Here is a 27,920-nt window from a genome sequence, read left to right as displayed (position 1 = left end):
GTGTGTGCAAAGGCCCTGAGGTGGGAGTCAACTCAGGTGTTGGAAGGACACAAAGAAGGCCAGTGTGATTGGAATGGAGTAGGAGTGAGAGGGAGGATGAAGGTCCAAGCAATGTCAGGGCAGGATCTGCAGGGCCCCTGCTGAATGCTGAGGCAGGAACACATGTCTGGAGTTTGAGTATGATATTCCTTGCTCTTTATTTGTGGTTAAGCCCAGGGACCTGGGCATGCTTGGAGACAACCCCCTGAGAGCAGCAGAGGCCTCAGGGTCTCAGGACTCGCAGCCATGGGTGTGCATATATTCTGAAAACCCCTCTAGCTGGTCCAGCAGTTCCTTCTTGCCCACTGCCCCATCCACTGGCCAGTGCATGAGGAACGTCTCCTTGCCCAGGACGTGGGTGTATCTGTGGGCAAGAGATGGCCAGGATGGTGAGGAGAGTTGGGTGCCTTGAAGGTGTGGAGACCTTTCTGACTTGCCCCTCTGCGCTGCCTGACAGACTCTCAGAGCCACAGCTTATAGTGTCCACTCCACCAGGCCATCTCAGGTCCCCCCACCTCTAGCCCATACTGCTGGGGATTAGAAAATGCTCCCCTCCCTCTGACTCTTTCCTGCCCTCTGTTGGAAATTTACATCCACATTTACAACATCTCCTTATGAATGGTGTTCCCTGGAGTTGTGCAGTGCACAGCCTGCACCTCCATTCAGGGCAGCCCTGAAACCCAAGACTCGTGTTGACAGGTGCAGTAGAAACTTTGACACCAAGGACTGGACTGGGGTAGGGAAGGGGGCCCAGGCCTGAGTCCCCAGGGCAGCAGGAGCCCCCCACGCACTCAGATTTGACTCTCCACAGGTCTGATGTCTGGCCCATGACGAGGTATGTCTCGTGTTCTTGCAGCCCCAGGGAGTCACGGCAGGTGGCGTGAGTGACGAATTTCTTCATGGTGAGGGGCTTGGCAGAGTCCGTGCCTGGAGGAGAGGAGAACCAGTTTGTGAGCTTGCATAGGCCTGGCCCTCCTCCGCATTGGGACCCCCGGGGTAGGCCCCCACGCTCCCTCCTCTGCCACCTTGGACATACCACTCTTGATGATGGCTTGGAGCTGCATGTTGTAGTAGATGTAGGGGCTGGAGGCGGAGGTCTCCACAGACTCCAGCCTGGCCTTGTACACTGGGGAAGGGGTCCAGGAGGGTGTCGTGTTGGTGTCCAGCCTGCAGGTGGGCCGCCCCCTGCCCCCTGCCACTCCCCACACTCACCAAAGTCCACGCCAACCTCACAGGCTGCTGCCTGGAGCTCCTCCTGCTGCACGTGGTGGCTGTCCTTCTTTGGGGATGGGCACTGGTCTGGAAGGTTGGGGGAGCGGGGGCGGCTGTTCTAGCTGCACTGACGGAGGGGCCTTCCTCCCATCTGACTGCCATCCGGCCCCAGGCGGCAGCCGCTGGGTCTCTGGGTCTGGCCTTTCTGATCTGTAGGGTGCTCTCTCCTCCTCTGTCTCTCCGTTTGGTCTTTTTCTTTTCTGTTTCTCTCATCTGAGTTTATTATGTGTCCCTCCGTGTCTGTGTCTCTGATTCGCCTGATCTTTGGCTGTGCCTGAGTGTATGTGTCATTCGCTGTCTCTGGGTCTCCTTTTCTCTGTCTCTCTTTGTCTCTGTCTTGCTATCTCTCTGTCTCTCTCTCTCTCTCTGTCTAAACTCAGCCCAGAAGGCACCCAGGAAGTGATGAAAAGCTCTTGAACCCCTAGCCTGGCAGTCCCAGCCCTCCGTGTCCCCATGACCTCACCCTCGGCGCATCTGCACACGTCTCTGTGGCAGATCTTCCTCAAGGAAGCGTGCTCTGTGGGCAGGTTGTAGAAGGAGCTGCACCTCTGGGCTGCGAGAGGAGGCGAGTGACCGGGGTTGGCTTGGGCCAGTGCTCCTGGGGGCTGGGTGCATGTCTGGCTCCGCCCCCAGCAGGCCCCGCCCCACCTGACCCGCCCAGCGCCCCCCTTAACAGGTCCCTCCTCTTTAAAGAGCCTGCCCCCTTCTTGCCCACCCTTACCCAGCGGGCCACGCCAAGTCCCTTCTCAGCTCTGCCACACCCGCTTCCAGGCCCCTCCGGGGCCACTTTAACCACCAAGGAAGGCCACGCCCCTCATCACCACGCCCCTTGGGTCCCTTCCGGCGCCCTCTTGGCCACCCCTCCCACGGAGCCAAGGACCCCCTCTGCCACGCCCCGTTCCCCCTTTTTGGCCCCGCCCCTCACCCCTCCCTTTTTTTCTGGCCCAGTCCTTCTCAGGCCCTGTACCCTCCCGGGTTACCCCTCCACCCCCAGGCCCCTGCTCACAAGGCTCATAGTAGTCGTAGACCATGACCTGGGCAGCCTGCAGGAACTCCGCCTGCAGCATCCTGTGGACGCGGAAGCCCAGCACCGTGTCTGCCTTGTGGGAGAGCTGGAGAAGGGAAGTCCTGTTTCAGCTGATCAGGGCCACTGAGCATGGGGTACTGACCACAGGGCCTTGGCCATAACCACTGACCGCATGGCCCTGAATACTGAGGAGCTGACGTCAGAGGGCATGGCCCTCGGACAGCACTGGCCAGGGTGCTGATTGTGGTTTCTCCGCCCATCTGGCTGCCCACGGACCTCTGGCAGAGGACACCTGGCCTTCCTCACCTTCTCCAGGTAGAGGACAACAGTGCTGTCGCTGGAGGTCGTCTTGGTCTCATACTGGAAGGCGTACCTCTCCACGTCGCTCGTGAGCTGGGGCAGAGGGTGAGGACTGCGCGTCGGCAGAGATCCTCCAAGGCACCCAGCCCTGGGAGCTCCAGATAGTGTGAAGCAACTCTCAGAGCTCCCGGCCCTTGTCCAATCAGCCCCACTGTTGGGGAAACTGAGGCACAGTCAGGGCAAGAATTTAGCTAAGGTCATACAGGGAGTCCCTCAGAAGTGACCATGGCCGCTGACCTTGAGGCAGGGACTGTGGGGCATTAACCTGGGGGTCTTGACCCAGGTAGATGCTGTTCTGCACCCACTCAGGGTATGTGGGATGTTGCCAGGGCATCCCCGCCCTGCTCATTACCTGTTTGAGGTCATCCTGGTTGGGGTAGAAGCCGGTGAGCAGGGAGACCTCCATGATGGTCATTGTGGCCTCTCGATGGCCCTGGTACCTGGGGATTTCACAGCACCAGTCTCTTCCCACTGTCCCCTTGCCCCTCTCCCACGCTCCCACTGTCATCACCTCTCGCCTGGACAAGGGCAGTAGCCTTCTCCTGTGTCTCCCTGTCACTCCTCTGCCCCCAAGAGGATACAGCTTTAGCAAACAGAAATCTGGTATGTTGCCTCCTTGCTTAACTTCCTTGCTTTACCAAAACACCTGGCCTCATCCTTTCACTTCACCTCCTTCCCCTCCGGCCTCTGATTGATTGCTCTGAAGTGTCAGTCTCTTGCCCGCCACTGGACCTTGGCACATGCTGTTCTCTCAGCCTGGAATTCTTCCTCCCTCTTTGCCCTGAAAAATCCTGTCATCTTTGCAATTTCAGCTGATGCATCACCCCCTCTGGGAAGCCTTCCCCAGCCCGCACACCAGATCATTCTCTAATTTGCCCTCCTGTGGCTCCGTGGACCTCTCCTTTGCCACATTTAATCATGGTTGTCATTTTGCATTGATTCTGGGTGATTATTCGGTTATTGTTTGTCTCCCCTGATAGTCTGTGAGCTCCACCAGGCAGGGAGGAGCTGCCTTGCTCACAGCTGTGCCCCCAGCTCCTAGAACAGAGCCTGGCACCAATTAGGTGCTCAATACATTTTTTTTAAATCTGGGACAGACCTGGGTGAGGGTATTTGGGAGACAGAGCCAGACTCGGGTGGGGGCTGGAATGTCTGGAGAAGATGAAGAGAGGGGAGAGTCATGGGGTTCAGAGCTAGCCCTGGGCATTTGGGTCATGGTGTATGTTCACCATGCAGGAGCCCGCCTTTCTGGGACAGGGAAAGCTGGGGGGCAGGGTTGAGGTAGCAGGATGGTAGATAAGCATGGAAGGGTGGGGTAGGGGGCAGAATGGGGGACAGTCAGGGGAGGGCAGGAGGAGAGGTAGGGATGAGGGGCAGGCATGGAGAGGCAAGTTTGGCTGGTTCCCTCCCTCCACTCAGTACACAGGGAGAACTGCTAAGGAGTTTGGATTCCAGGAAGTGGGTCCTTCCTCCTGCCCAGTCCCAGATCCTGGTGACCTGACCTTGTTTCCATCCGGAGCTGAAAGGTCGCTTCCCCCTTTTTATTATCTGCAGAGAGAAGGCAGGAATTTAGAGGCTGGGTAACACAGCCTCTGGAGCCAGCTTCCTGGGTTCAAATCCTGGCTCTGCTATGACTTTGAGCAAGTTGTTTAACCTCTCTGTGCTTTGGTTTCCTAAACTGTAAATGGGATCATAATATTCCCAACCCAGCTGGTTAATTTTAAGTGAGTTAATAGGAGGAAAGCATTTAATATAATGCCTGATTAGTGCTTTATAGCTGCCAGTTATTATATACTATAGTATTACTACCATTATCATATTACTTCTACTACTGCTACTACTACAATTAAGAAATGGGGTCCAGGGGCTTCTCTGGTGGCGCAGTGGTTGAGAGTCTGCCTGCCGATGCGGGGGACACAGGTTCGTGCCCCGGTCTGGGAGGATCCCACATGCCGCAGAGCGGCTGGGCCCGTGAGCCATGGCCACTGAGCCTGCGCGTCCGGAACCTGTGCTCCGTAACGGGAGAGGCCACAACAGTGAGAGGCCCACATACCGCAAAAAAAAAAAAAAAAAGGAAAAAAAAAAGAAATGGGGTCCAAACCAAAGTCTTGGTCACTTTTAGTCCCTAAAAGTCTTAAGACTGGTGAGACTTGTTTCCCTGTACCCTGACAGTGAGCTCCCAGTGGCAAAGTCCTGTCTCTTCCTTCTTGGTACCCCAGACTGGAAACTCTGGAATCCATTTCTGATCATCTCCACAGCCCCCTCCCTGGTCCGGCCCCATCATTTCCTGCAGGACCAGTGCAGTCACCTCTTCCTTGGTCTCCCAGCTCCCACCTGTGCCCTCTATAGTCTGTTTCCCCCACAGCGGCCAGAGGGAGCCTGTGCGAACCTGTGCTAGGTCATGTCCCTCTTCTACTCAGAACCCTCTCTGGCTCCTATTTCACTCCAAGCAAATGCTAGAGCCCTCACCATGGCTTGTAAGTCCCTGCCCCATCTGCCCCATCACCTCTCCAACTCTTTCAACTAAAAATCTACCCCTTGCTCCTCTGTAGCCACACTGGCCTCCCTGCTGTTGCTCAAACCAGGTGAGTTCATTCTTGCCTCAGGCCCTTTGCACCTGCTGTTCTGTCTGCCTGGAATGCTCTTCCCTCAGATCCTTCCTGGCTCACTCTCTCACTTCTTTCATGTTTCATCTCAAATGCCACCTCCTCAGAGAGCTTCCCCTGGACTTCCTCCAAGTCTGTAGCACCTTTTCCTACTTTATTTTATATGGTACTTATCATCACCTGCTATTATGCTTCATATTTATATTTTACAGTGCAGATTCACTTATGTTATAAATAAATAACAATAAAAGTATAATATACTGTTATTGTTGTATTGTTTGTGTCCTACTAGAATGTGGGCTCCAGGAGAAGAAGGGATATTTTTCTTGTTCATGCCTACGTTCCCAGGGCCAAGAAACAGGGTGCAGCACCTAGTAAATGCTCAAAGAATATTTGTTGGGGAAGGGTAAGCTGGGACGAAGTGAGAGAGTGGCATGGACATATATACACTACCAAATGTAAAGTAGATAGCTAGTGGGAAGCGGCCACATAGCACAGGGAGATCAGCTCGGTGCTTTGTGACCACCTAGAGGGGTGGGATAGGGAGGGTGGGAGGGAGACGCAAGAGGGAGGAGATATGGGGATATATGTATACGTATAGCTGATTCACTTTGTTATACAGCAGAAACTAACACACCATTGTAAAGCAATTATACTCCAATAAAGATGTTAGAAAAATATTTGTTGAATGGCTGAATAAAGCAATAGAGATGCTTACTGAATGATAGCTAAAATAAAGTAATAAAAAAGAAGAGCTGGGTATCCCTGAGTCCAGGCTCACCTTTCGGGGCTGTGTGAAGAGTCACATTCAGGTGGTACAGGCTGCAGGTGTCCTCCCAGGACTCTGGAGACCTGTGGTACATGGTCAGGATCTGTCGGAGGGGGAGGTGTCAGAGCCCATCCACACTTACTCCTTTCCTCCTTGCTTCAGTTCCTGCCTGCCCAGCTCTCTGCCCCATGGGGAATTCACAGCGAGGTCTTTCCCATTCAATCCATGTGTTCAGTGGCCAGAACACCCTATATAGTCTAGGCAGGCCAGCTCTGTAATAGAACTTCCCGCAATGTTGGCAGTAGTCTATCTGTGCTGTCTGTGTGGCAACCTCTAGACAAGTGGCTTTTTTTTGGGGGGGGGGTTGTGCCGTGCAGCATACGGTTCACCAGGGATTGAATCCATGCCCCCTGCAATGGAGGCAGGGAGTCTTAACCACTGGACTGCTAGGGAAGTCCACACATGTGGCTACTGAGCACTTGAAATGTGGCTGGTTCGACTGAGGAACTGAATTTCTTATTTTATGTAATTTAAAATTAGCTGAAGTCTAAGGTGGAGCGTGACTTGCCTGAGGTCACACAACAAAGGCAGGGATTCAACTGTGGCTCTGTTGCCTGAAACATGATAGTGGGCTACCTTGAATTTGGTGACAAAGAAGGCTGTCCTCCTGGGTCATAGGGTCATAGGGCATAGGGCCAGATGATGTAATGGAGCCTTCAGGTATTGTGGGAAGGGTGGAGTTGTTCTCTGGGTCTTGAGAGGCACTCTGGCGGGAGAATATTTCTTTGGGGGGCAAGGAAAGAGACCCCTTCAGGGATTCAGCATAGGAGGGGCAGAGGGGTCCAAAGATCTCTGGCCTCTGTCTTCCCTGACTCTTGACTTACTGAAAGTGAAAACCTCTATTTCCCCACCCGTCAAATGGAGCTCATATTTTTACCAGCTTCTCAGGGGGGTTTTGAGGTGTCCTTAGATTGATTCCTAACAAATGGTTGTGTCCTAAATGGTAGCTAAGATTATTGCTGATTTCAGTCTTGTTTTGGAGTCTATATTTGCCTCTATTTCCACCAACTGGGGGAGCCCTGGGCTCTAGCTAAGGAACACAAGACCTACCGAGATGGTGCCTCTTCCACTGCCGCTGGCTTTGATCTCTAGGTCATCCTGGGCAGAGAACTGAAAAGAGAGGGGAGGAGGATTTGAGGGGAGAAGAAGCAGCAAAACATGGCTTACACGCAGTGGGGATGGAGAGGAAAGAATGCACGGGCACTGCGGCCTCAGTTATTTCCCTACCTTGGGGTCTAGTGACTCTCCCACCTCTCTCCATGAAGAAGGTTTTACTTTTCCTTCTTTTTGAAAAAAAATTTATTTATTTATGTATTATTTATTTATTTAGGCTGCACCAGGCCTTAGTTGCAGCACGCGGGATCTTCGTTGTGGCACGCATGAGGGATCTAGTTCCCTGACCAGGGATCAAACCCGGGCCGCCTGCATTGGGAGCACGGAGTCTTACCCACTGGACCACCAGGGAAGTCCTTGCATCTACTCTTGTTTCCCTCATTCATTCTTCCCTCATCAGCCAGAGCAAAATTTTACAAATTCACATCCAATCACATCACCCCTGCTTAAATACCATTGCTGTTCTTAGAACACTCTTGCCTCAGTGCCTTTGCACTTGCTGTTTGTTCTGCCTAGATATCCACAAGGATCACATCTGCCTTTCCCTAAGGTCTTTGCTCAAATATTACCTTCTTGGTGAGACCTTCCCTACCCAGCCTAATTACAACTCCTTGATGTTCCCAACCCCTCCCTGCTTAATTCTTTCCCATAGCACTTGCCATCATTTAACACATTACATATTCTACTTATTCACATCGCTTTTTTGTCTATCCCCACTAAAATATAAAATTCTACAGGGACAGGGATTTTTTTTTCTGTCTTGTTCATGGCCATATTCCCAGAACCTAGAAGAGTGTCTGACACACAGTAAGTGCTCAATAAAGATGATTGAATAATTGAAGGTGAATATCACCTCCTTCATGGAGTAAGGTCATGGAGATTACCTTACTCCCCAAACCCAGGTTATTATGTCTTTTACACACTTATTTCATTCCCCTGTGTTCTGAAAGCTTAAAGTGGAACGTAGAATTATATTTATTGTCTTAATTTCTTTCTAGACTGTAAGTGCTTTGAGAGTAGGGACCACAGATGTTTCATAATGTAACCCAGGAGAATGCTTGGCAAACAGTAGGTGCTCAGGAAATGTTTGTGGAATGAATGAACCAATACATTGATAGTATAGCCAACGGTGATTAGATAATATTGGTGAGGGGAGATTGCCAGGGACATGACTCTTGGTCTCATCTCCAGTGTGACTTCCGTGTGGACTTCCCAGCTGCCCCTTAGCTCCATACCTTTGCTGACCGCAGCTGGTAGGCATTGTTCTCATCGATGAGCCATTCCATGTTCAAGGCTCTCTTGGGGGCTCTGATCTGGACGCGGAGATCCTGGACACCATCGAAGGGGACAGCTTCGCGGAAGCGTGTGAGGGCCTCTATGGCCACGACCGTGGTCTGGGTGTTGGGATGGGGGCCTCGGATCAGCACCACTGACAGTGCACCGGAGCCCCGTGGGGCACGAGCACCACGGACAGCTCCTTCCGGTGGGCCAGTAGTGTCAGCACCTCGGCTAGCGACCCACGCCCCCATCCCACCCCCCGCCTCCACCCCCACTTTCCGAGGCTCCAGTCACCTGGGTGGACTGGAAGCCTCCTCCCAGCTCCCGTTTCTCCAGCAGCCACTTGGCGATGGCGTGCGTCTCATTGTGCCGACCCAGCTCCAGCTTCTGCATCAGCGCATAGGCCGTGGCCTCAATGGTGTATAGGGAGTCCATGTCCAGGTCATCCACTGGCCAATGGGTTTTGTCTAGAAGATGGATGCCCACCTTGAAACGCAGATCTGAGCCCACCTACCTAAACCTGCCCCCTCCTTGTGTCATACTGCCCAGTTTTTCTCATCTGCTATTTTATTGAGCACCTACTTTATGTGTAAATCTTTGCTGAGGAGATGTGTGGACATTGCAATTTTCAGAACCACTCTAGGAGACAGGGACACTATTTAGAGCTGGGGAAATTGAGGTTCAAAGAAGCCCCTCCACATTCCTCTCAGTCCCACTGCAAGTGCGTTTTTCTACCTCCACTCCTCTTGACTTGGGGAACGGAGAGGATGGGATCAGGACCCTCAGGGCTGGGAGAGGGCGGGCCATCGGAAGCAAACCCCTCTCAGTTACCTATGTTGTACGACCTTCTTTCCATCCTCGAACATACCAAGCACTTTCCCACTTCAGAGCATTTGCACGTGCCATTCCCTCTGCTTGGAATATCCTTGGCCTTTCACGTAGGTGAGCCTTCTCATCTTTCATTCCAGCTGAGGGTCCCCTTTTCACAGAGGCCTTCCCAGTTCTCCAGTCTATACTCCCCTCCCCTCATCATCTCTCCAACCCACCTTGTATATTATTATCTCAGCACCTGTCTCAATTAGTAATTCTTTGATCTGTTTGTCTTCTACCTGCCTCCCCCAGGAATGCTGGGACTTCTGAGGGCAGGGACCACATCGGTCTTGTTCACCTTGGTTTCTCAGGGTCTGAGCTCAAGGGTTGGCACACCATAGGTGCTCATAAATGAAGAATCACATTTTGCTGGATTTGAGATCATACAATCCCCCTCTCTCTGCCCCCGCCCCCCGTGACTGTGGTTAACACACAGTTGGTTGAAAAGTGGCCCACACCCACCCTGGCTGGCAACGCTGTCCAGGCGGTCGTTGGCTCGGGGACTCCTGGTGAGGGCCAGAGCATAGGAGACTATGGCTATGGCAAAGGTTGTCTGAATGTGGGGGAGTTTTTTCTCCAGGAAGTCACCGGCTTGCTTCATGCTGGCCGCCAAATTCTAGAAAGTCAAGAGAAGAGGCTAGAGGGGGAGGTGATCAGAGGAAAGGGTTCTGGGAGTTAGAAGAGAGGAAAGCACTAAGAAGGACACGAGGGCAGGGGAGCTCCCTGTGTGCAGGGGGTATGGCACCCTGCAGACCCTGCCCTCATCTTTGGGTCCTACCGGTATCTTCTGGTTGCACAACTCCTTCCCCTCATTCAGAGCAATCAGGACAAGAGCTGTGAGGGATACATCTGCCTCGGAGCCTCGGTAGCCACCCTGTGGATGCAGAACCACACCCATAATCCCTTTACCATCTTGGAGACACTTTCCCCAGTCCCTCCTGACTGACCTTGAAAAGCTCTCAGGTGCTCATCTCTGGGCTGGATGATGCTGAAAGCAGGAGGAGGAGAGGGGTAGAGGAGGAGGAGCTATCTTGAGATTTGCCTGTGTGGGGTCTGCTTTGCTAAGAAAAGTTGACAGCCATGGAGGGTGCTGTGCTAAGCTCTCTATGCTAGCTCAAAATATTCTTGCAGCAGCTCCGTTCTCCTGATGAGCAAACTGAGGGTCAGAGGGTGAAGTGTCCCCATTGCTAGTAAATGACCGACAAGGTTCAAACTCCTCTTTAGTCTCCCAAGTTCCACCCTCAATCCCTGTACTGGACTGAATAATTTTCCCCCCAAATTCTTGTCCACCCAGAACCTCAGAGTGTGATCTTATTAGGAAATAGGGTCTTTGTAGATGTAATGAGCTAAGTGAAGAATAGGTTATACTGGATTAGGGGGACCCTGTATCCAGTGACTGGTGTCCATATAAGAAGGCACACACAGAAGGAAGAAAGCCATGTGAAGATGGAGGCAGAGATTGGAGTGATGTGGCTCAGGGCCTTTGCACATGCTGTTCTCTTCGCCTGGAGCTCTGTTTTCCATTCTTTCCTCTGCTGTTCCTATTCCTTTTTCAAGTTGCTGCTTTACTGTCATTTCTGCCTGTAGGCTACCCCTGACACCCCCAGCGCTGGGCATGGCTCCTATTAAATCCTACCTCCTGCTTTTCTCTCCCATGGAACTTGGCACAGCTGTGACTTAAACAATCACTAGTTATAATTATTTGGTGAACTTCTGTCTTTCCCCCACTACCCAGCTTGTCAGTTCTACAAGCAGGGGCTGTCACTGTCTTGTTTACCTCTGTGTCTCCCCTCTCCCCAGCACAAGGCCTGGCACACAGCAGTTGCTGGATAAATGTTTGCTGAATGAGTGAATAAATCACATCCCTAACGTGATAGGTGCACAGGACAGGGCTGGTATTCGGGGGAGACTTAGAGGAGGTGGCGTCTGATCTAAATCTAAAGAGAAAACATACTTTGGCTCGGTGCAGGGGAAAAAAGGGATGAGGCGTGACTATACCATGCAGAGAGGGCAGCCTAAGCAAAGACACGGAGGTGAGTTGGAAGGACCTGTGAGCAGGGAGTGTTGAGGGGTGAGACTTGGGAGGAGATACAGAAGAGAAGGATACAGTAGAGAGATACTGTTGTAGGTGACTGTGTTTGTCTGTAGGTGACTGCCACAGGTGTTTGAGCAGGGGAGAGACCTCCCAGGCTGTTTGAAAGCTGTTTCTGGAGGCTGGTGTGGAGGAACAGTTGGTAGGGATGGGTGTGTTGGCTGGGGGAACACGGAGGACTCAGACCCAGAGACAAGTGGGCCAGGACTGGCAATTCCTTGAAGTAGGGGTGGGGGATAGGTCCCAGATGTGCCCAGCCTCCCCACATTGTAGCAGAGTGCAGCCTGGTCCAGAGCAGGGAGATGTGATGCTTGGTGCCGGACCTCGGCTCTTTCCTGTTCTCATTCTACCTGGGAACACGTCAGGGGGCTGAAATTCCCCTCCCAGTGTGCAGAGCCCTTGGGTTTTGTTTGAATGGCTCAGGTGGTGGTGGGGGGGTGGGCACCTTCATGGACCCCATGACCACAGGGCTTTCCTCCAAGAAGCTCCCGTCCTTCGCCTGTCTCTGGGTGACGATCCAGTTGGCAATGGTGCAGAGAGACTCAGGGTTGAGCGCCCCCATTGCCATGGTAGGGTAGGCCAGGGCGAAGACCCGGAATACGTAACTCGTGAGCCTGTTGGAAGGGAGACAGGATGAGTGATGGCTGGCAATAATCACCAAGGGGGTTCTAGGACAGAGGCGTCTACACTATGGAGAAGTCTACCCCAGAGACCACGGCCACTTGGAATGCTGCTGGCCTGCAGGCTGCCTGCCCCAAGACCCCTCAGTGGGGATACTTCTGGGGTCATCAAGCCCCCAGGCTGGTCCCTCAGGCTTCCTCCTACCAGTGTCCTCATCCTTACCAGGTGCTTCCTGGGTTTCCCTTGCTGGTGTGGTAGGTGCTATCTGCGCTCCGGTGGGTCAGCATCCGGCTGTACCCTGGGAAAACAGGTGGATGGGAATTTACCGGGAGAGTTGGTGCTTGGGTGTGGCTGTGAAGGGGGGGTTAGTTACCAGGCATAATCTGGGGGTCAGGGTGTGGGTGGGACTTAGGGGTGCATCATATCTAGATGTAACCTGGAGGAGGGGACTGGTCCAGGTGCATTAAGGAGGGAGCTGCAGGGCCCAGGTGTAAATGAAGGTCATGGCCACATGTGACAGTGGGAGCCAGGGTACAGCTGTATCTGGGAGTAAACTGGGAAACTGTGCCATTGGGGTGTGATTGGGAATTGCTGCTGGGGAGGGATCATGGAAGGTGAAACCCAGGAAAGGGCGTATCCTGAGGGGCCACTACCTGGGTGTTTTCTTGGGGGTTGTTTCTTGGCTGTAAACTAGAGATGTCAGTGTGTCTGGGTAGTCAGAGGATGTTACTCCTGGGTGTATTCTGGAGAGGGCACCTCTTGGGTGGATTCTGAGCCTTGCTACTTGGGTATTATCTGAAGGTTACCTGGAGGTTTCCTGTTTGGGTTTAACACTGGGGATGATAGAGTCTGGGTGTTACTTGGATGGAGCACCATCCAGAGCAGCTGGATGGAGAGGTGGCGTCTGTGTGTAACCAGGGAGATGGGGTCAGCGTCCAAACTAACTTGAGGGTCTCTGTCAGGGTGTAACCGGGATGTGTATCTATGGTTGTTACCTGGGGGGTTTGGACGTAACCTGGGAAGGTATTAGCATTCAGGTGTAACCGGAAGGCCACCACCTGGGATTATTCTGGAATTTTCTGCCTGGCTGTTCCGTGGGGGTGTAGCCCAGGGCGTGGAACTGATTGGCTATAACCTGGGACAGTGTCTGAATATAACATAACCTGGGAGGTTGCTGCTTTGGGGTTAACCAGGGTGTCTGTTATGAGACCTGTAGCCTGGGAGAGGGGTCAGGGTGAAGGAATAATGTGGGGGTCACAATTGGGGGTCACCTGGGGGACTTGGTATCAGGTTGTCATCTGGGAGAAGAGTCAGAGTTTGGGTGCTATTGCCTGGGAAGGTCCAGTGGGGTACCCCAGGGGTACCTCAGCCACCCTCCCCAAGAGTCCCAGACACCCTCATCGAGGTCCCAGGAGGGGATCCACTCTCACCGCTGGCAATGTTCTTCATCACCTGCTCCCTGAGCTCTACCCCAACCTTGTTCCACTGGCCCGTGCTATCCAAATAGCGGGCCAGGATGATCACGGGTGCCAGGGAGCTCAGCGTCTGTTCGGGGCAGCCAGTGGGGACCCTCAGCAGCCGCCTTGTTTCTTTGGGTGTCAGGCTGCCCAGGATGGTCTCTCCAAGGATGTCACCTGTCAGGTGGGCATGGTCTAAGCTACCATGGCTCCCCGATGGGGACCATAGGTACCCCCAGCCCCTCCTGCCCCTGTGCCCAGGCAGGCTCTGGAGGAACCAGCCCCTCTTCAGCCCCCGCAGGAGCCAGCTCTGTCTAGGCACCTTGAATGCTGACAAACACTTCTGCCTCTGTGTCGGGCATCTTGTTCAAAAAGTCCTGTTTGGGCACCAGCTCCATCTGGGTCCGACCTGAGCAGGCACAACCTTGTGTGACAAGCAGGTTCTGGGACTGGGGAGCTCAGGGTTAGACTGCAGACTCTGGGAGAATCTCAGACTGCCCCCCTCACCAGATCCCCTCATTTCAGCCCCTCCCTCCACTGGCGCATGGTCCCAGGATCCCACGTGCTCCCTGAAGCAACCACAAACCTTGGGGGTTCAGGAGGATGCTATGGGATATTTGCTGTATCTGACCCCCTGCCTGTAGGATGCAATGAAGAAGAAAGTTAAAAACGATAGTCATAATGACAGTAAGAGGAGGTATTGCTTAGCTACAAAGAGCACAGACTTTGGGACCCAGATATCTGGGTTCAAATCCCAGCTCTTTTGCTTCCTAGCTGCATGACCTTGGGCAAATGACTTCACCCCTCTGTGTCTCAGTTTTCTCATCCATAAAAGGGAGAGTACAGTAATTCCTACCTCATAGAGTTGTTCTGAGGGTGCAGTGAGTTAATATTCTTAAAGTGCTATATCGTAAGTGCTAAAAAATGTGTTTGTTAAGTAAATAAAGTATTACTGGTGGGTCATGCACTGGTCGTGTGTAATTTTCACAGCTCTCTGATTATTCATGGGTATGAGGATTATTCCCATCCTGCAAATGAGGAAACAGAGGCTCAGAGAAGTTAAGTAACTTGCCCAAGGTCACACAGAAGAGACAAGGTTTGAACCCGAGCCTGACTCCAAAGTCCCGATGTGGGGCCTCTGTGACTGAGCTTTCAAATCATTGTCTTGCACCTCACTCCTGTTCATCGATCGTGGGCCCACCTGCCCCTCCCGTGATCACACAGCCTGGAGCCCAGGAGAAGCCCCACTCACTGCACTGGCAGCAAGGGCTGGGGGTGCCTATTACCTGGACCAGGAGTGTCTTCCTCACGTGGTCCTGGACCCCAAAGCCCATGACTTTGACCTCTACATCCACTTTGCCTGTTTCAAGTGGGAGAATCACGAAGGGCACCATCTTGGAGGAGGTGGGGGGCACGACAACCACCTGGCGGGCAGGGGCTCCTGGCTTTGCCGCACTGCACAGTGACTCCTTGTGGGGGAACTCCACTCGGACCTGGGGCAGGGTGGGCAGTTAGAGGGTCCTGATGCATGAGGAGGCCCAGGACCCTAGAGTCACAGTCTCCTCCCTGCCCCCACCCCGAGAATCCTGAGTAGGTGACAGTGTAGCATAATGATTGAGAGTAAAGACCCTGCCTGGGTTCAAACCACTTCTGTCACTTAGGTGCTATGTGATCTCAGGAAAGCCATGTAAGTTTCCTTAGCTCCAAACCAAGAACAGTCATAGCATCCATCTCCTGGGGTTATTGTGAGGCTTAAATGGGAAAATGTCTTAGAAATGTTTTCAAAAAGGCCGCCACTTCACTGGCTCCTTCGAATAATGGACACACTCCATCCCCCTTATAAAACACACTGACAGATATTTTTGGGGGCAGAGGGGAAGGCTGGGGGCTTCACCTTGACCGGGTAGGCCATGAAATTGTACAGCACAGCTTGGGTCTGGACCTGCTCATTCCTGATCACGGAGAAGGGCAACTTCAGATCCACAAAGAATGATTTCGTAACTGTCAGCTCAAAGGGGTCAGAGACGCAAAGACCTAGAACCAGGAGAGCACTTGACGTTAAGCAGAGGCCAACTGCCCTGGGGCTAGCCAGGGCCACTGTTCTCTCCTATTCCTTCAGCACTGGGCTTGTGGGGTCACCTTGTCCAGCCTTGACACTGACGGCCACAAACTGCCATGTGGTGATGGAATCTGGCACGGTCACACGGGTGCTGTAGTGCGAGATGCTGCAGAAAGTGCCAGGGTAGGTGGAAGGGAACATAAGTGAGTCTGCGCTGCCTGGACAGAGCCTCTGATTGAGGGTTACTGTCTTGGGCTTACCATCACTATGAAGGGGTCAGTGGGTCACCCAATTAAGGAAATTATCACTAGAGGGACATCAGTTGGGTCGACCCACTGGGATCTTTATCCCCACCCAGGAAGTTTCCTGTCATGGGACAATGCTGAGAGCTCAATGTCACTCCTGGGGGCATTAGCCATGATGGATGGCCCCTGATGCATGGACAGGCCAGGCACCAGAGGCTGGCATGGGGGCCATAGTCCTACCCCGATTCACTTTTGGGCAGAGTAATCTTCTTCCAGAACCAACTTTCAGGGAACAAGCTCCGGACAGGCTGGTCCTCCTGGAAGATGTCATCAAAGTCCTCGTCTTCATCCGCTGTAGGGAGGAGATGTGGGGCAGGGTTTCTTTTGCATGTCTCCCATGACCCACCAGACTCTTCAGTGGGGTCCTCCCACCTCATCCCTCTATGGCACATGTTACCCCTTGACCTGTCCATGGCACTCCATGTCCCTCAGTCGAGCCCCCCGACCCTGTGCCTCCTGCCGTGGCCGCCTCACTTGTCCCCAGAAGCAGCTGCTCCTCTCGGGCCTCCCGAGTCAGGGCCTCAGACACATGGCAGCAGCTCAGGAAAGCGGCGATGCAGACTGGTCCATAGCGGACATGATGGGTCCTCTCCTCACACGACAGCCCCACTGGGCTCTCCCAGAGCCCAGCCTCACAGCACTTTCGCTCCAGCTCTGTCTCGAACTTGTTCACTGCAGGCCAGAGTTAGTGGGACAGAGGGGCTGGGTAGGACCTGAGGAAGCAGGGACCCATCCACCTCAGTGCCATGTACACCTGACCTCTGTTTAGCCATATCTCTGGCAATGCTGTCCCTAGAACTTTGCCTGTATCTTTCCCCTGAAGCTTCACGTTGAACTCATATGATGAGTTCTGATGAGGAAGCTGAGCTACAGAGAGGTCAATTCACTGGCCCAGGGTCACACAGCTCACAAGTGGCAGAGCTGGGACTGGAATTTATGCTGCTGCTATTTCTTCTCCTTCGCCTTTGTTTGGGACGGGGATTGGCAATGCCATGTTTATTTATTGAAGTTGTGATTTTGACTCCTGGTTTTCGTTGTGTGTTTTAAAAAAATGAGAACACAAAACTTGCTGTAGAGCATGATGTCAAGTTGAATGCTTCTAAATTGCGAACCGAAGGAATACACTTAAAGATAAAAAATATTATAGCAATTTAATAATCTTACTGTCTACCATATAACATGAATAGAACATCTATAGTTAAGTGATTGTTACCATAAATAAAACAACAGTTTATATTATGTACTTTTCTCAGAAGGTTAGCATGATTTTCGATATTGAAATTAGAGTTAGGGTTTTACCTCAATTTTTATTAGATTTCACTTATTTTCCCTTTATTTAGATCCACAAAGTCATTAGTGCTGCTTAAAAAGACTGAAAAATCTAATATTCATAGAATCCATGCTTCTAACAATAGCCAGTGCTGCCTCTCATCTTCCTTGAACTCTAGGCTTCTTGGTCCCGTCCACACCCTGGTCTTGGTCTACATATTATCCATCTCCCCTTTCATCTACCTTCCTTCCTGTATCACAGAAGCTAGGCATCTAAAAACTACATTTCCCAGACTCCCTTGCTGCTAGGGTTCTGGATGGGATGAGATTTTGCCCCCCAGACGCTCTTGTACAGAATTTGGAAAGTGGAAGAGAGGTGGAGACCATTTCCTTGCAACGGTGGTAGCTGATGGGTGGGCTCCAGTCTATGTGTTTTTGTAACAGGCATAATTCTGTGTTTCACTATCTACCTGCCAGCTTCATGAGAGATATTGGCAGAGTTTCCTGAGATTTCATGCATTGAAACCTAGATTTCATGCATTGCAAGAACTACAATGGAGTGATCTTGAGTCTCAGCAAGCAGCCTTCCAACTTCCACTCCTAAAGTTCAGCTAATGATTTTTTAAGTGTTTTATGGATTTTACACCTTTAATAGGATAGTAAGCACAGCAGAAACAATCACTTGTGAATATTTACTATAGACCGTGTATCTTTATAACTTTTTTTTTTTTTTTTGCGGTACACGGGCCTCTCACTGTTGTGGCCTCTCCCGTTGCGGAGCACAGGCTCCGGGCGCGCAGGCTCAGTGGCCATGGCTCATGGAACCAGCCACTCTGCGGCATGTGGGATCCTCCCGGACCAGGGCACGAACCCGTGTCCCCCGCATCGGCAGGCGGACTCTCAACCACTGCGCCACCAGGGAAGCCCCAGCTAATGATTTTGAAAGCACCAAACTCCCATCATTAAATCACCTCCCCTCCCCGCCCCCCGACTGGAGTACCTAGAGTGGTTTCAGTTTTCTGTTCTAAGCCCTGATGAATACAGGTTAGGGAGCCAGGAGGGCACATCCAGCTTTAGCTCTGACCTGCATTCCTCTTGGTCTCCAGCCTCTTCAGGGAGCGGCGGGGACGGCTGGGAGATGGGCTCTGGGGGCATTGCCAGTCTGGGGATCAGAGGGAAGAATGAGAGGACAAGTGTCAAGATCATTATCAACATCCTTGAGATTTATTGGGTGCTTACTGCATACACAGTGCTTTATATGCATCACCTCTTTTTATCCCACAGCCTCTTCATAGTCAAGATTTGCCTTAAACTTAAAAGTTGTGCAGGGCTTCCCTGGTGGTGCAATGGTCAAGAATCCGCCTGCCATTGCAGGGGACACGGGTTCAAGCCCTGGTCCGGGAAGATCCCACATGCCGCAGAGCAACTAAGCCCGTGCGCCACTACTGAGCCTGTGCTCTAGAGCCCGCGAGCCACAACTACTGAGCCCACGTGCCACAACTACTGAAGCCCGTGCACCTAGAGCCCATGCTCTGCAACAAGCCACTGCAATGAGAAGCCTGCGCACTGCAACAAAGAGTAGCCCCCGCTTGCCACAACTAGAGAAAGCCTGCGCGCAGCAGTGAAAACCCAATGCAGCAAAAACTAAATAAATAAAATAAATTTATTAAGAAAAAAAGTTGTGCAATCTTCAGCAAGTCACTTAACCTCTCTGGGTTTTAATTTCTCCAGCTATGTAAAATGGAATAATCATAGTTCTATCTATGAGATCATGCATATAAAAGTACTTAGCACAGGGTCCAGCTTGTAGTAAATAGAAATTGTTATTTTTAAAAACATATTTATTTATTTATTTGGCTGCACCAGGTCTTAGTTGCAGCACTCAGGCTCTTCATTGCAGCATGCGGGGTCTTTTAGTTGTGGCATGTGGGATCTTTAGTTGCAGCATGCGAACTTTTAGTTGCCGCATGTAGGATCTAGTTCCCTTACGAGGGATTGAACCCAGGCCCCCTTCATTGGGAGTGTGGAGTCTTAACCACTGGACCAGCAGGGAAGTCCCAGAAATTGTTATTAATAACACTATTTATAGCTGAAAGAAGACCCTCCTAGTTGTCCCCAAAATATCCATTCTCCCCTATCGTTTGTGGCAACTAAACCTCCATCTTTTATGTATCACTCAGAATGAAGACTACATGTCCCAGCCTCCTTTGTACCTAGATAGGGCCATGTGACTGAGTTCTGGCCAATGAGACAAGAGAGAAGTGTACTATTCTTTCCACTTCCCTTCATCCTGGTGCCTGGCAGGATGTCCTGGTGAGACTTCATCTTGGAATATGGCAGAGCAACAAGCTAGAAGGAGCCTGAGTCCCAGAATGACCTCTGGACTGTTACTGAGCAAGAAATAAACTTCTACCTGTTTAAGCTACTGTTAATTTATATCTCTGATACACATGGCCAAAACTATATCTTAATTAGCACACGGTAAGTTACTTATATTATTATGTACATTTTATGGAGAGATAAACTGAAAATCAGAGAGAAAATATGTCCGGCCTATGGTAAGTGGCAGGGTCCTAGATTTTAGCTCATCAGTTTCACACCAAAGTCCATGTTCCTAACCACTAGATAGCACTTCCCCCACCCCTGCCCTCTTCCTGCCCCCCTTATGTACCTGAGCTTGCCAAAGTGTCCATCCCTGTGCTCATCTTCATGTCCAATCCAGCATCCTTGAACACAGCAAGTCTGTCTTTCCCACTGCCTGCTGTGCAGCCAATGTCATGTTCCTCCACCGTATCCCAGACCTGAGGGTCAAGAGAGGAACCTGGATTTAGAGCCTGTATGACCCATTCAGGGAAGGTGCAATGGTGCACTGTAATTGCTGGTTCAAATAATAATTTTCACATAATCACCCATTTACTGAGCCCTTACTACCTGCCAATCTCTATGCTGTGCACAGGCTCCTTGAATCCTTGCAACCACCAATGTTGTTCATTTAATAGGTGAAGAAACTGAGGCTCCAGCTAGAATCTCCAGGCAATCTTTGGGTCCAAAGCCCACATGTTCTTACCTTCTTCTGTGTGAACTTGTGTTTGCTGTTCAAGATATAGACAGCCTTGTCCACGGCCACCAGCCCCACTGTGGCCTCTGCATCACCTGTCACCTTCAATTCCACCTGGCTGCTGGGCTGTACAGGCTGGAGGTATCCTTCATTCTTCATGCCAACCTTCAGCTAAGCAAGGAAAAAGAGAGATGTCAGGAAAAGAGGCTCATAGGTCACCAAGGGGCTTCCCCAAGTCCACTTTCAAGTTCATGCTCCCTCAGCTCTGATGGAGCATCTGGGAACTCCACCAGGCCAATCTCAACTCTACACATTTACTTGCATCTTCTCCGCCTCTTAAGTTGAGGGTATTTTTTTTTTTTTTTTTTTTTTGCGGTACGTGGACCTCTCACTGTTGTGGCCTCTCCCGTTGCGGGGCACAGGCTCCGGACGCGCAGGCTCAGCGGCCATGGCTCACGGGCCCAGCCGCTCCGTGGCATGTGGGATCCTCCCGGACCAGGGCACGAACCCGTGTCCCCTGCATCGGCAGGTGGACTCTCAACCACTGCGCCACCAGGGAAGCCCTAAGTTGAGGTTTTAAGGCCACATCACTTCTCCTTCCTCTCCTCTGCCTCCAGACTGAGAGCCCTTGAATTTGTACAGACCATCTCCCAAGCATTATGATGGTGGTGCACAACTTCAAGGAGTTTGACTCACCTTCTCCTTGCATTTGTCATTCACATCAATCCAAACGGAATCAGCTACCAGTTCAGGGTCCTGCCCTGTTCCCCTTGGCAGTAAATAAAAAGCCAGGATGCGGAAGGAAGGAAGCATCTTTGAAGTCACATCAATAATGGCTGACGTGTAGACACTCCCATGACTTTTTAACTGATGTTTGGCATACACGATCTGACCCTTACTCAGGACCTTGGAGACAAGGGAGACTATGGATATGAGAAGGGTAGAACCAGCCCTTCCCCTAGGCTATCCCAGCCCACAGGGGAGCCCCCTAGTCCTTTTGCTTCAGCCCCTAGGTCTGAGTCCATCCCAGATGGTTCTTATCAGCTCAACTTATCAGTTTGTATCAGGTCCTAACCCCTCACCAGGATGGTGAAGTGAGTGAGCCAGTCCTTGGTTGCAGGATTTTGATGCTTTGTGTTGAGGCTCAGCTGGATGTTGCTGCCAACCTCTGTGCCCAATGTCTTCACCTCAATGTGCAGGAAGTTCCCTGACCCATCCTGAGTTGAGTAAGGCCAAGCTGTCATCCTGGCTGAAGCCTGCTCCTCTGGCTGGAGAGGTGCATCAGTTTCCACCTGGGGAGCATGATGGGCAAGTAAACCCCTAATAACCCTTCCAGCTCACACAGTCCCAGCCCCGTTCTCCCTGCCCCATAAGGTTGGTACCAGGATAGGGAGCTCCTTCAGATCTCCATTTGTGTTGATGGTCAGAGTGGCCACCCCACTGGACGAGGTATGTACTTTGTGGTTTTGGCAGTGGACGAGGACTTTGGAGGCTGGGGACCCATCAGGATTTGAGACGAAGACCTGCGGTGGAATCTGGCATGAGATCAAGGACAGGCCTGGGGGTGGCCTGGTGTAAGAGGTGGGAACTAATGCAATCTGGATAGGACTGCCTTGTACAGCTGTACAAGTTGTGCACTGAGCAACACCAGGGACACCTCTCATTTAGAGCCTATGAGTGGAGCCCCTAGAGTTTTGCAGAGTACAACTGTATGTGGCAGCCCTGGGTGTTGGTGTACCGGGGGGTAAGGGTGGGAGGAACTGAGGGTGAAAAGGGTAGGAAGAGATGTGGAGGGCTTGGGGAAAACTTGGAGTAGGATTGGCACCAAAGGATGTCTCCAGCTTTTCTAATGCTTATCAGACATTTCAAAGTCAACCCAAATGAATGTATGTAAAAATAGCATGCTTTCTGGACAAATGTAGCCTTAAGATAAACTTCTAAGCATCACTTTCCAGCCTGACTGTGATCCATAACACCCCCACAGAGAAATTCTGGAGCCATCACTGTGCTTTGGGGGGACCTGGTTAAGACTTGAGGGAACCTTGGGATTGGTCTGGAGGCATTATAGACTCAGCTCTCAGACAGATGAGCTCTGGGAGGCAGGTGAAACCTGTGTGGGGTTTTGTCGCCTGGGAAGGTCTGTTTCAGGGAGGCGTCCAGAGTCCCTGCGTGGAGTGAACCCAGACTCTGACCCTAAAGTGGAATGGCATCCCTGGCTTGAAATACTGGGGTGTCCTGGTGAACTTGATGTTGTATGGGCTCTGGACAATCTTCACCCCGGAGGTCTCGGCCTGGACCATCTCACCCCCTGGAGAGACAGGAGGATCGTAAGTTCTGCAGCAGAGGTTCAGTTTCCTGGGGAAAGGGCAGGCTGGTATGGGAGGCCCATCTTGGTGAAGGCAGGAAAAGACGGTAACACGATTTCAGCGCCTCCCAGCCCTTCCAGCATTTCCCCATTTCTCTGATGAGGAAACTGAGGCAGGAGGTGGCCCAAGGTCACATGGGTGGAGTGTCTGGGTTGGGAAAGGACACAGTGTCCTGACCTCAGCCAGGGGCGTGGGTGAGGGTGGCACCTGAGGAGAAGACAGTGACGTTGACAAAGATTGAGGCCCCAATGAAGTCCTCTTCCGGGCCTTGGAATGTGGCCATCAGTGTGTCCTTCTGGAGGGAGACGTGGCCGAGGCCTTCAAAGATCTGCTCTCAGCGCAAGAGAGAGGAGGGGAGATGGTTTCTTGGGAAATGGGTGATAGCAGAGGAAGGGGAGGTGGGGAAGGGGGAAAGAAGGGGGAGGAGAGGGGGAAGGAGAGACAGTGTGGGGGGGTCTCAGTCACCTCCACCCTCTGCAGGGAGCTTTGGATGGGGATCCGATGGGAATCCTGCTTCACCCCAAAGATGGCCAGAGCGTGTCCATCCACTGGCTTGTTGAATATATATCTGGGGGATGGACAGCCATCTCACTGGCTCTGAAGCACCCACACAACCTCATGTATCTGCAGAGACAGCCTGTGTAATCTCATGGGGCTGCAGAAATGGCCTTAACACTTTGGGAGGGGCGGAATTGGCCCCTGGTAACTTAGATGTTTCCATTACTGACCAACACAAACCTGGGAGGTGACAAATATGTCCCTTAAGGCCTTGTTGGGTTGCAGATGGAGCCTGTGCAACCTCACAAGATGGTAGAGGTAAGCTGTACAGCCATATGGAGCCACAGAGAAATCTGAACAAGGACTTCACTGGTGGCGCAGTGGTTAAGAATCTCCCAGCCAACGCAGGGGACACGGGTTTGATTCCACATGCCCTGGAGCAACTAAGCCCGTGTGCCACAACTACTGAAGTCTGCATGCCTAGAGCCTGTGCTCTGCAACAAGAGAAGCCACCGCGATGAGAAGCCCACGCACCGCAACAAAGAGTAGCCCCTGCTCACTGCAACTGGAGAAAGCTCGCACACAGCAACGAAGACCCAATGCAGACGAAAGAAAGAAAGAAAGAAAGAAATCTGAACAGCCCCTGGGATGGCAAAGGTGGCCTATGAAGCCTCATCAGGCAGTCTAGTTGACCTGTATAGCATGATAGATCTGCAGAAATGGTCTGTATAATGTCAAGAAGTGGCAGATATGGCCCTTACAACCCTAGATGGACAATATGGCCTGTAGAGCCTTGTAAAGTTGTGGGGATGGTCTGTAAATTCCATAAGGCAACATATGTGACATTTGCAATTTCATAGAACTTCAGAGATGGTCTGGACAACCTCACAAGATGGTAAAGGTGCCTATGCAACCTCGTGGACCTTTAGAGATGGTCCAAACCATGAGATGTCGTATAACTCCATTAGGTAGGTAAGGTGGCCTGTACAACCCCAGAGGCCTGAAGGGATGGTCCTTATAACCTCACGGGACAAGATTGTCTCATGGGTGGCAGAGAGTGCCTCTCCTATACCCTAAGAGCTACAGAAGTGGCTCATTTCTCTCTACCCAATCAGTTTCTTGGCATTTCTGGTCCTCTGGCCAGGCTGGGGGTAACGGAACTCACCGGGCCTGGATGTTCACACCCAGAGCCTCATCGTTGAGGTAGAAGAAAGTCTTGTTTGGTGTCAGCTGGACCTCAAAAGATGGGAGCACTGGGTGCAGTAAAGAGAGAGTCACCCTCAGCGTTTCACTGTCACCGCCCCCCCATCCCCTCCCTGCCCCACTCGCTCCTTCCTCAGTGATTCTGGAAGCCCCCAAGGGCTGGAACACATAGTCCTCAGGCCCTGGCACACAGTAGGTACACCATGAGACCTTTGCATTTCCAGCCCCAGTCCTTGCGTGATCCACCTTGTCCACCCTGGCACACCCTTCTCACCAAACTCCTTCACTTCAAAGGTAGCCTTGAACTTCTGCTTGGGTGCACTTTGGTAGCTGGCTTCGATGCTCCAGGTCCCAAGACTGAGGCACAGAGAGTTAGGAGAGATGGAGCCTGAGAAGGAGAACCTCCCTCCCTCCACCCCTAGGGTCCCCAGCTGGGCACCTGATGAGCTCTGGGAGGTGGAAGGAGTTTGCGAAGACACTGTCCTTGGCCAGGAGATCCTGGCTGATCACGGTGACCCCCTCCGGGTTCTGCGGGGATATAGGGGGTGGTTGGTTCATGCCCCAGGCCTTCAGCATGTGATATAACCCCAGTGTCTGGGATCCACCCTCCCCTCAGGAGAGGTCACCTTGATGTCCAGAGTGAATGTCCTGGGCACAGGATCCATCCTGTGGTTCACAGTGTACACCCGGTATTGAACTGGAGGAGGAGGGAAGGCTCTGAGCACGGGATGGAGTGTGGAGAGGGGGTGGGTATTGTCATTAGGATCTTGGGCAGTGGGGTGACCTTGGACAGAAGGACACCCTGGGGGGTGGAACATGTGGGCATGGGGGAAACTGGGGATGAGAGTCAGCGCCTGCCCCAGGCCAAGTGCCTGGGGGCTGTACCCAATTGCTCAGGAGTGTAGATGGTCTTGTCTGTCTGGATGAAGATGTAGCCAGCGTGGGGAGCCACCAGCACCAGCTTCTCCATTAATGCGGAGGCCGAGGTGGGTCCCCAGGTTGCCTGGATGATGACATACTGCGTTCCTGGTTGTGGCGGGTAGACCAGGCTCTCGGGAATCTGGGGAGAGATGCCCACACGCCTCAGGGCCTGCTGGGGTCTCCATCCCTGCGGGCAAAGCCCTGGACCAGATCTTGGAGAAGCAATTGAATGGGAGCTCTCTGGTTCTGCCCTTGGGAACAAGGTCCCCACGTGTGCCACCCAGGTTGCTGCTGAGCAAAGGTATCCAGCCCAGCGCAGGGGTGGGGGTGGGGTGGGGGGGGTGCGATCCCGTTTAGGCTCAGTTTCCCAGACTACCAGCAGAGGGCGCCTTTTATTAATTTGCACAGAGACGTTATATGGACTAATTAAGGCCTTTCTCAGAGCCCAGACCTACGGAACTTTGAGTTTCTAAATGGATAGGACGTGCAAACTGGAATATATATAGAATGGGTAAACAACAAGGTCCTACTGTATACCACAGGGAACTGTATTCAGTATCCTGTGATAAACCATAATGGTAAAGAATAAGAAAAAGAACAGGTGAATGGATAAAGAAGTAGCACATATATACAATGGAATATTACTCAGCCATAAAAAGGAACGAAACTGAGTTATTTGTAGTGAGGTGGACGCACCTAGAGTCTGTCATACAGAGTGAAGTAAGTCAGAAAGAGAAAAATAAATACCGTATGCTAACACATATATGTGGAATCTAAAAAAAAAAAAGTTCTGAAGAACCTAGGGGCAGGACAGGAATAAAGACACAGACGTAGGGAATGGACTTGAGGACACGGGGAGGGGGAAGTGTAAGCTGGGACGAAGTGAGAGAGTGACATGGACATATATACACTAACAAACATAGATAGCTAGTGGGAAGCAGCCGCATAGCACAGGGAGATCAGCTCGGTGCTTTGTGTCCACCTAGAGGGGTGGGATAGGGAGGGTGGGAGGGAGATGCAAGAGGGAGGGGATATGGGGATGTATGTATACATATAGCTGATTCACTTTGTTATAAAGCAGAAATTAACACACTGTTGTAAAGCAATTATACTCCAATAAAGACGTTAAAAAAAAGAATAAGAAAAAGAATGTATATGTATGTATAACTGACTCACTTTGCTGTACAGCAGAAATTAACACAACACTGTAAATCAACTATACTTCAATTAAAAAAAATGGATAGGACATAAGAGAAGCAGTAACTGCATCCAGGCCTTGCATCTCTCTCTCTCTTTTTTTAAAGATTTTCTTTTTGATGTGGATCATTTTCAAAGACCTTACTGAACCTACTACAATATTACTTCTGTTTTATGTTTTGGTTTTTTGGCTGTGAGACATGTGGGATCCTAGTTCCCTGACCAGGGATCGAACCTGCAACCCCTTCAGTGGAAGGTGAAGTCCCAACCACTGGACTGCCAGGGAAGTCCCACAGGCCCTGCATCTCTTCTCCAGTGTGCCTCTAGAGTCTGCCCCTCTCTATCCTTGCTGCTGACCCAGAGATTCCCTTGATGGCCACCCAACCCGGCCTGTCACCCACCGTCACTGGTGCCTGGTCCATAAAGTGGTTTTCTGGTGAGAGAACGAGCTGAACCCTAGCCACTGGCATCTTCTTCATGGGGAAATCCCACACGGTGAGGTTCACCTTGAGGGGCCTGGTAAGGGGCTCTCTGGAGTCCGAGTGAGCCTGCACGTGGATGTTCTCCGGGCTACCGACCCGCAGGACCCGGGGGGTCACCAGGATGTACCTGCCAGCAGACAAACATGGGGGCACCGGGGGACTCAAGAGGTGGAAGTGATGGACGGGGGTCACATGCAGGGAATCATACAGACGGCAGATATCCCCTCAGTTCTCCAGACTCACAGCGGCTCAGCATAGGCAACGGGAGTCCCCAGGAGGAGTAGAATCAATCCTAGGAGCCAGGGCACATCCATGGCGGTGGGAGGACAATGTAGGGCCACAGGCCACAGATGCCTGTCCTCTTGTCCACCCCAGATCTGGTCTGTTTGTCTTGGCTTACCCTGGCCGAGTTAATATCTAAATGAACATGGGGAGGAAATTCCCATAAATCCAATGGGTGACGAGGAGGTTGCTCCGCCCTCCTCAGCCAATCCTCCGCGGGGTGGGGTGGGGGCTGGGGACAGTTGCATTGAGAAGTGTTCCAGGCCCCACCCACGCCTTTGGGGCCAGGGTGTTAGGAGGGCTCCCTTTCCCATCAGCCATGGGGTCTCGTCCTGAAGCCCTCTCCTCCCCCAGCAGGGAGCCCGGGCCACGTGGCCCTGGGCATGCACTCCAGGCTTGGTTGAGATTGGCTGGTAGGGGCAGAAGGAACAAGGACTGTCCCCTCCTCTGCCCTTGTGAAACTGACGAGAGTGTCTGGGGTAGTTGTTCCAACTGGGGCAATGCAGGCATTATGTTTTCATTTCCCAATTGCAGGCATGATCAGCCATATGGCATTTAGCCATCTGACCCTGGGGACCCAGTGTAGTGGAAGCTTCTGGGAAATGCATGGGTCAAATGCTCTTACCGGGTTTCAGATCTTTCGGGGCCCAGCATGCACTGCATGGCTTTTCTCCTTCCTTGCAGGAGCCGATTACACTTGGTAAATCGTCCACTGT

At 52.0% G+C, this 27,920-nt stretch overlaps 1 protein-coding gene across 1 annotated transcript; it reads right to left on the bottom strand.

Moving 5' to 3' along the window:
• Positions 1-270: 270 nt before the first annotated feature.
• Positions 271-27,236, bottom strand: LOC307052371 (complement C3-like; the record flags this gene model as incomplete). The annotated part of the gene is made up of 41 exons (XM_079703271.1): positions 271-403; positions 831-966; positions 1,076-1,165; positions 1,252-1,338; positions 1,775-1,864; positions 2,318-2,423; positions 2,645-2,731; positions 3,051-3,138; positions 4,201-4,246; positions 6,086-6,176; positions 7,184-7,243; positions 8,482-8,640; positions 8,819-8,991; positions 9,857-10,010; positions 10,173-10,268; positions 11,932-12,100; positions 12,330-12,405; positions 13,538-13,741; positions 13,887-13,973; positions 14,151-14,202; positions 14,851-15,057; positions 15,459-15,598; positions 15,704-15,789; positions 16,109-16,220; positions 16,403-16,600; positions 18,282-18,359; positions 19,869-19,998; positions 20,265-20,426; positions 20,952-21,161; positions 21,338-21,547; positions 21,638-21,778; positions 22,448-22,563; positions 22,829-22,949; positions 23,087-23,189; positions 24,285-24,372; positions 24,597-24,679; positions 24,762-24,850; positions 24,949-25,019; positions 25,208-25,382; positions 26,842-27,049; positions 27,166-27,236. The coding sequence occupies 41 exons, from the start codon at positions 27,234-27,236 to the stop codon at positions 271-273; spliced, it is 4,983 nt and encodes a 1,660-aa protein (XP_079559397.1).
• Between the last annotated feature and the right edge of the window lie 684 nt (positions 27,237-27,920).

The sequence above is a fragment of the Hyperoodon ampullatus genome (genome assembly GCF_949752795.1).
Source record: "Hyperoodon ampullatus genome assembly, chromosome: 4".
Taxonomy (NCBI): domain Eukaryota; kingdom Metazoa; phylum Chordata; class Mammalia; order Artiodactyla; family Ziphiidae; genus Hyperoodon; species Hyperoodon ampullatus.
The sequence above is the reverse complement of the archived record's forward strand: the minus strand, read 5'-3'. Positions and strand labels throughout refer to the sequence as shown.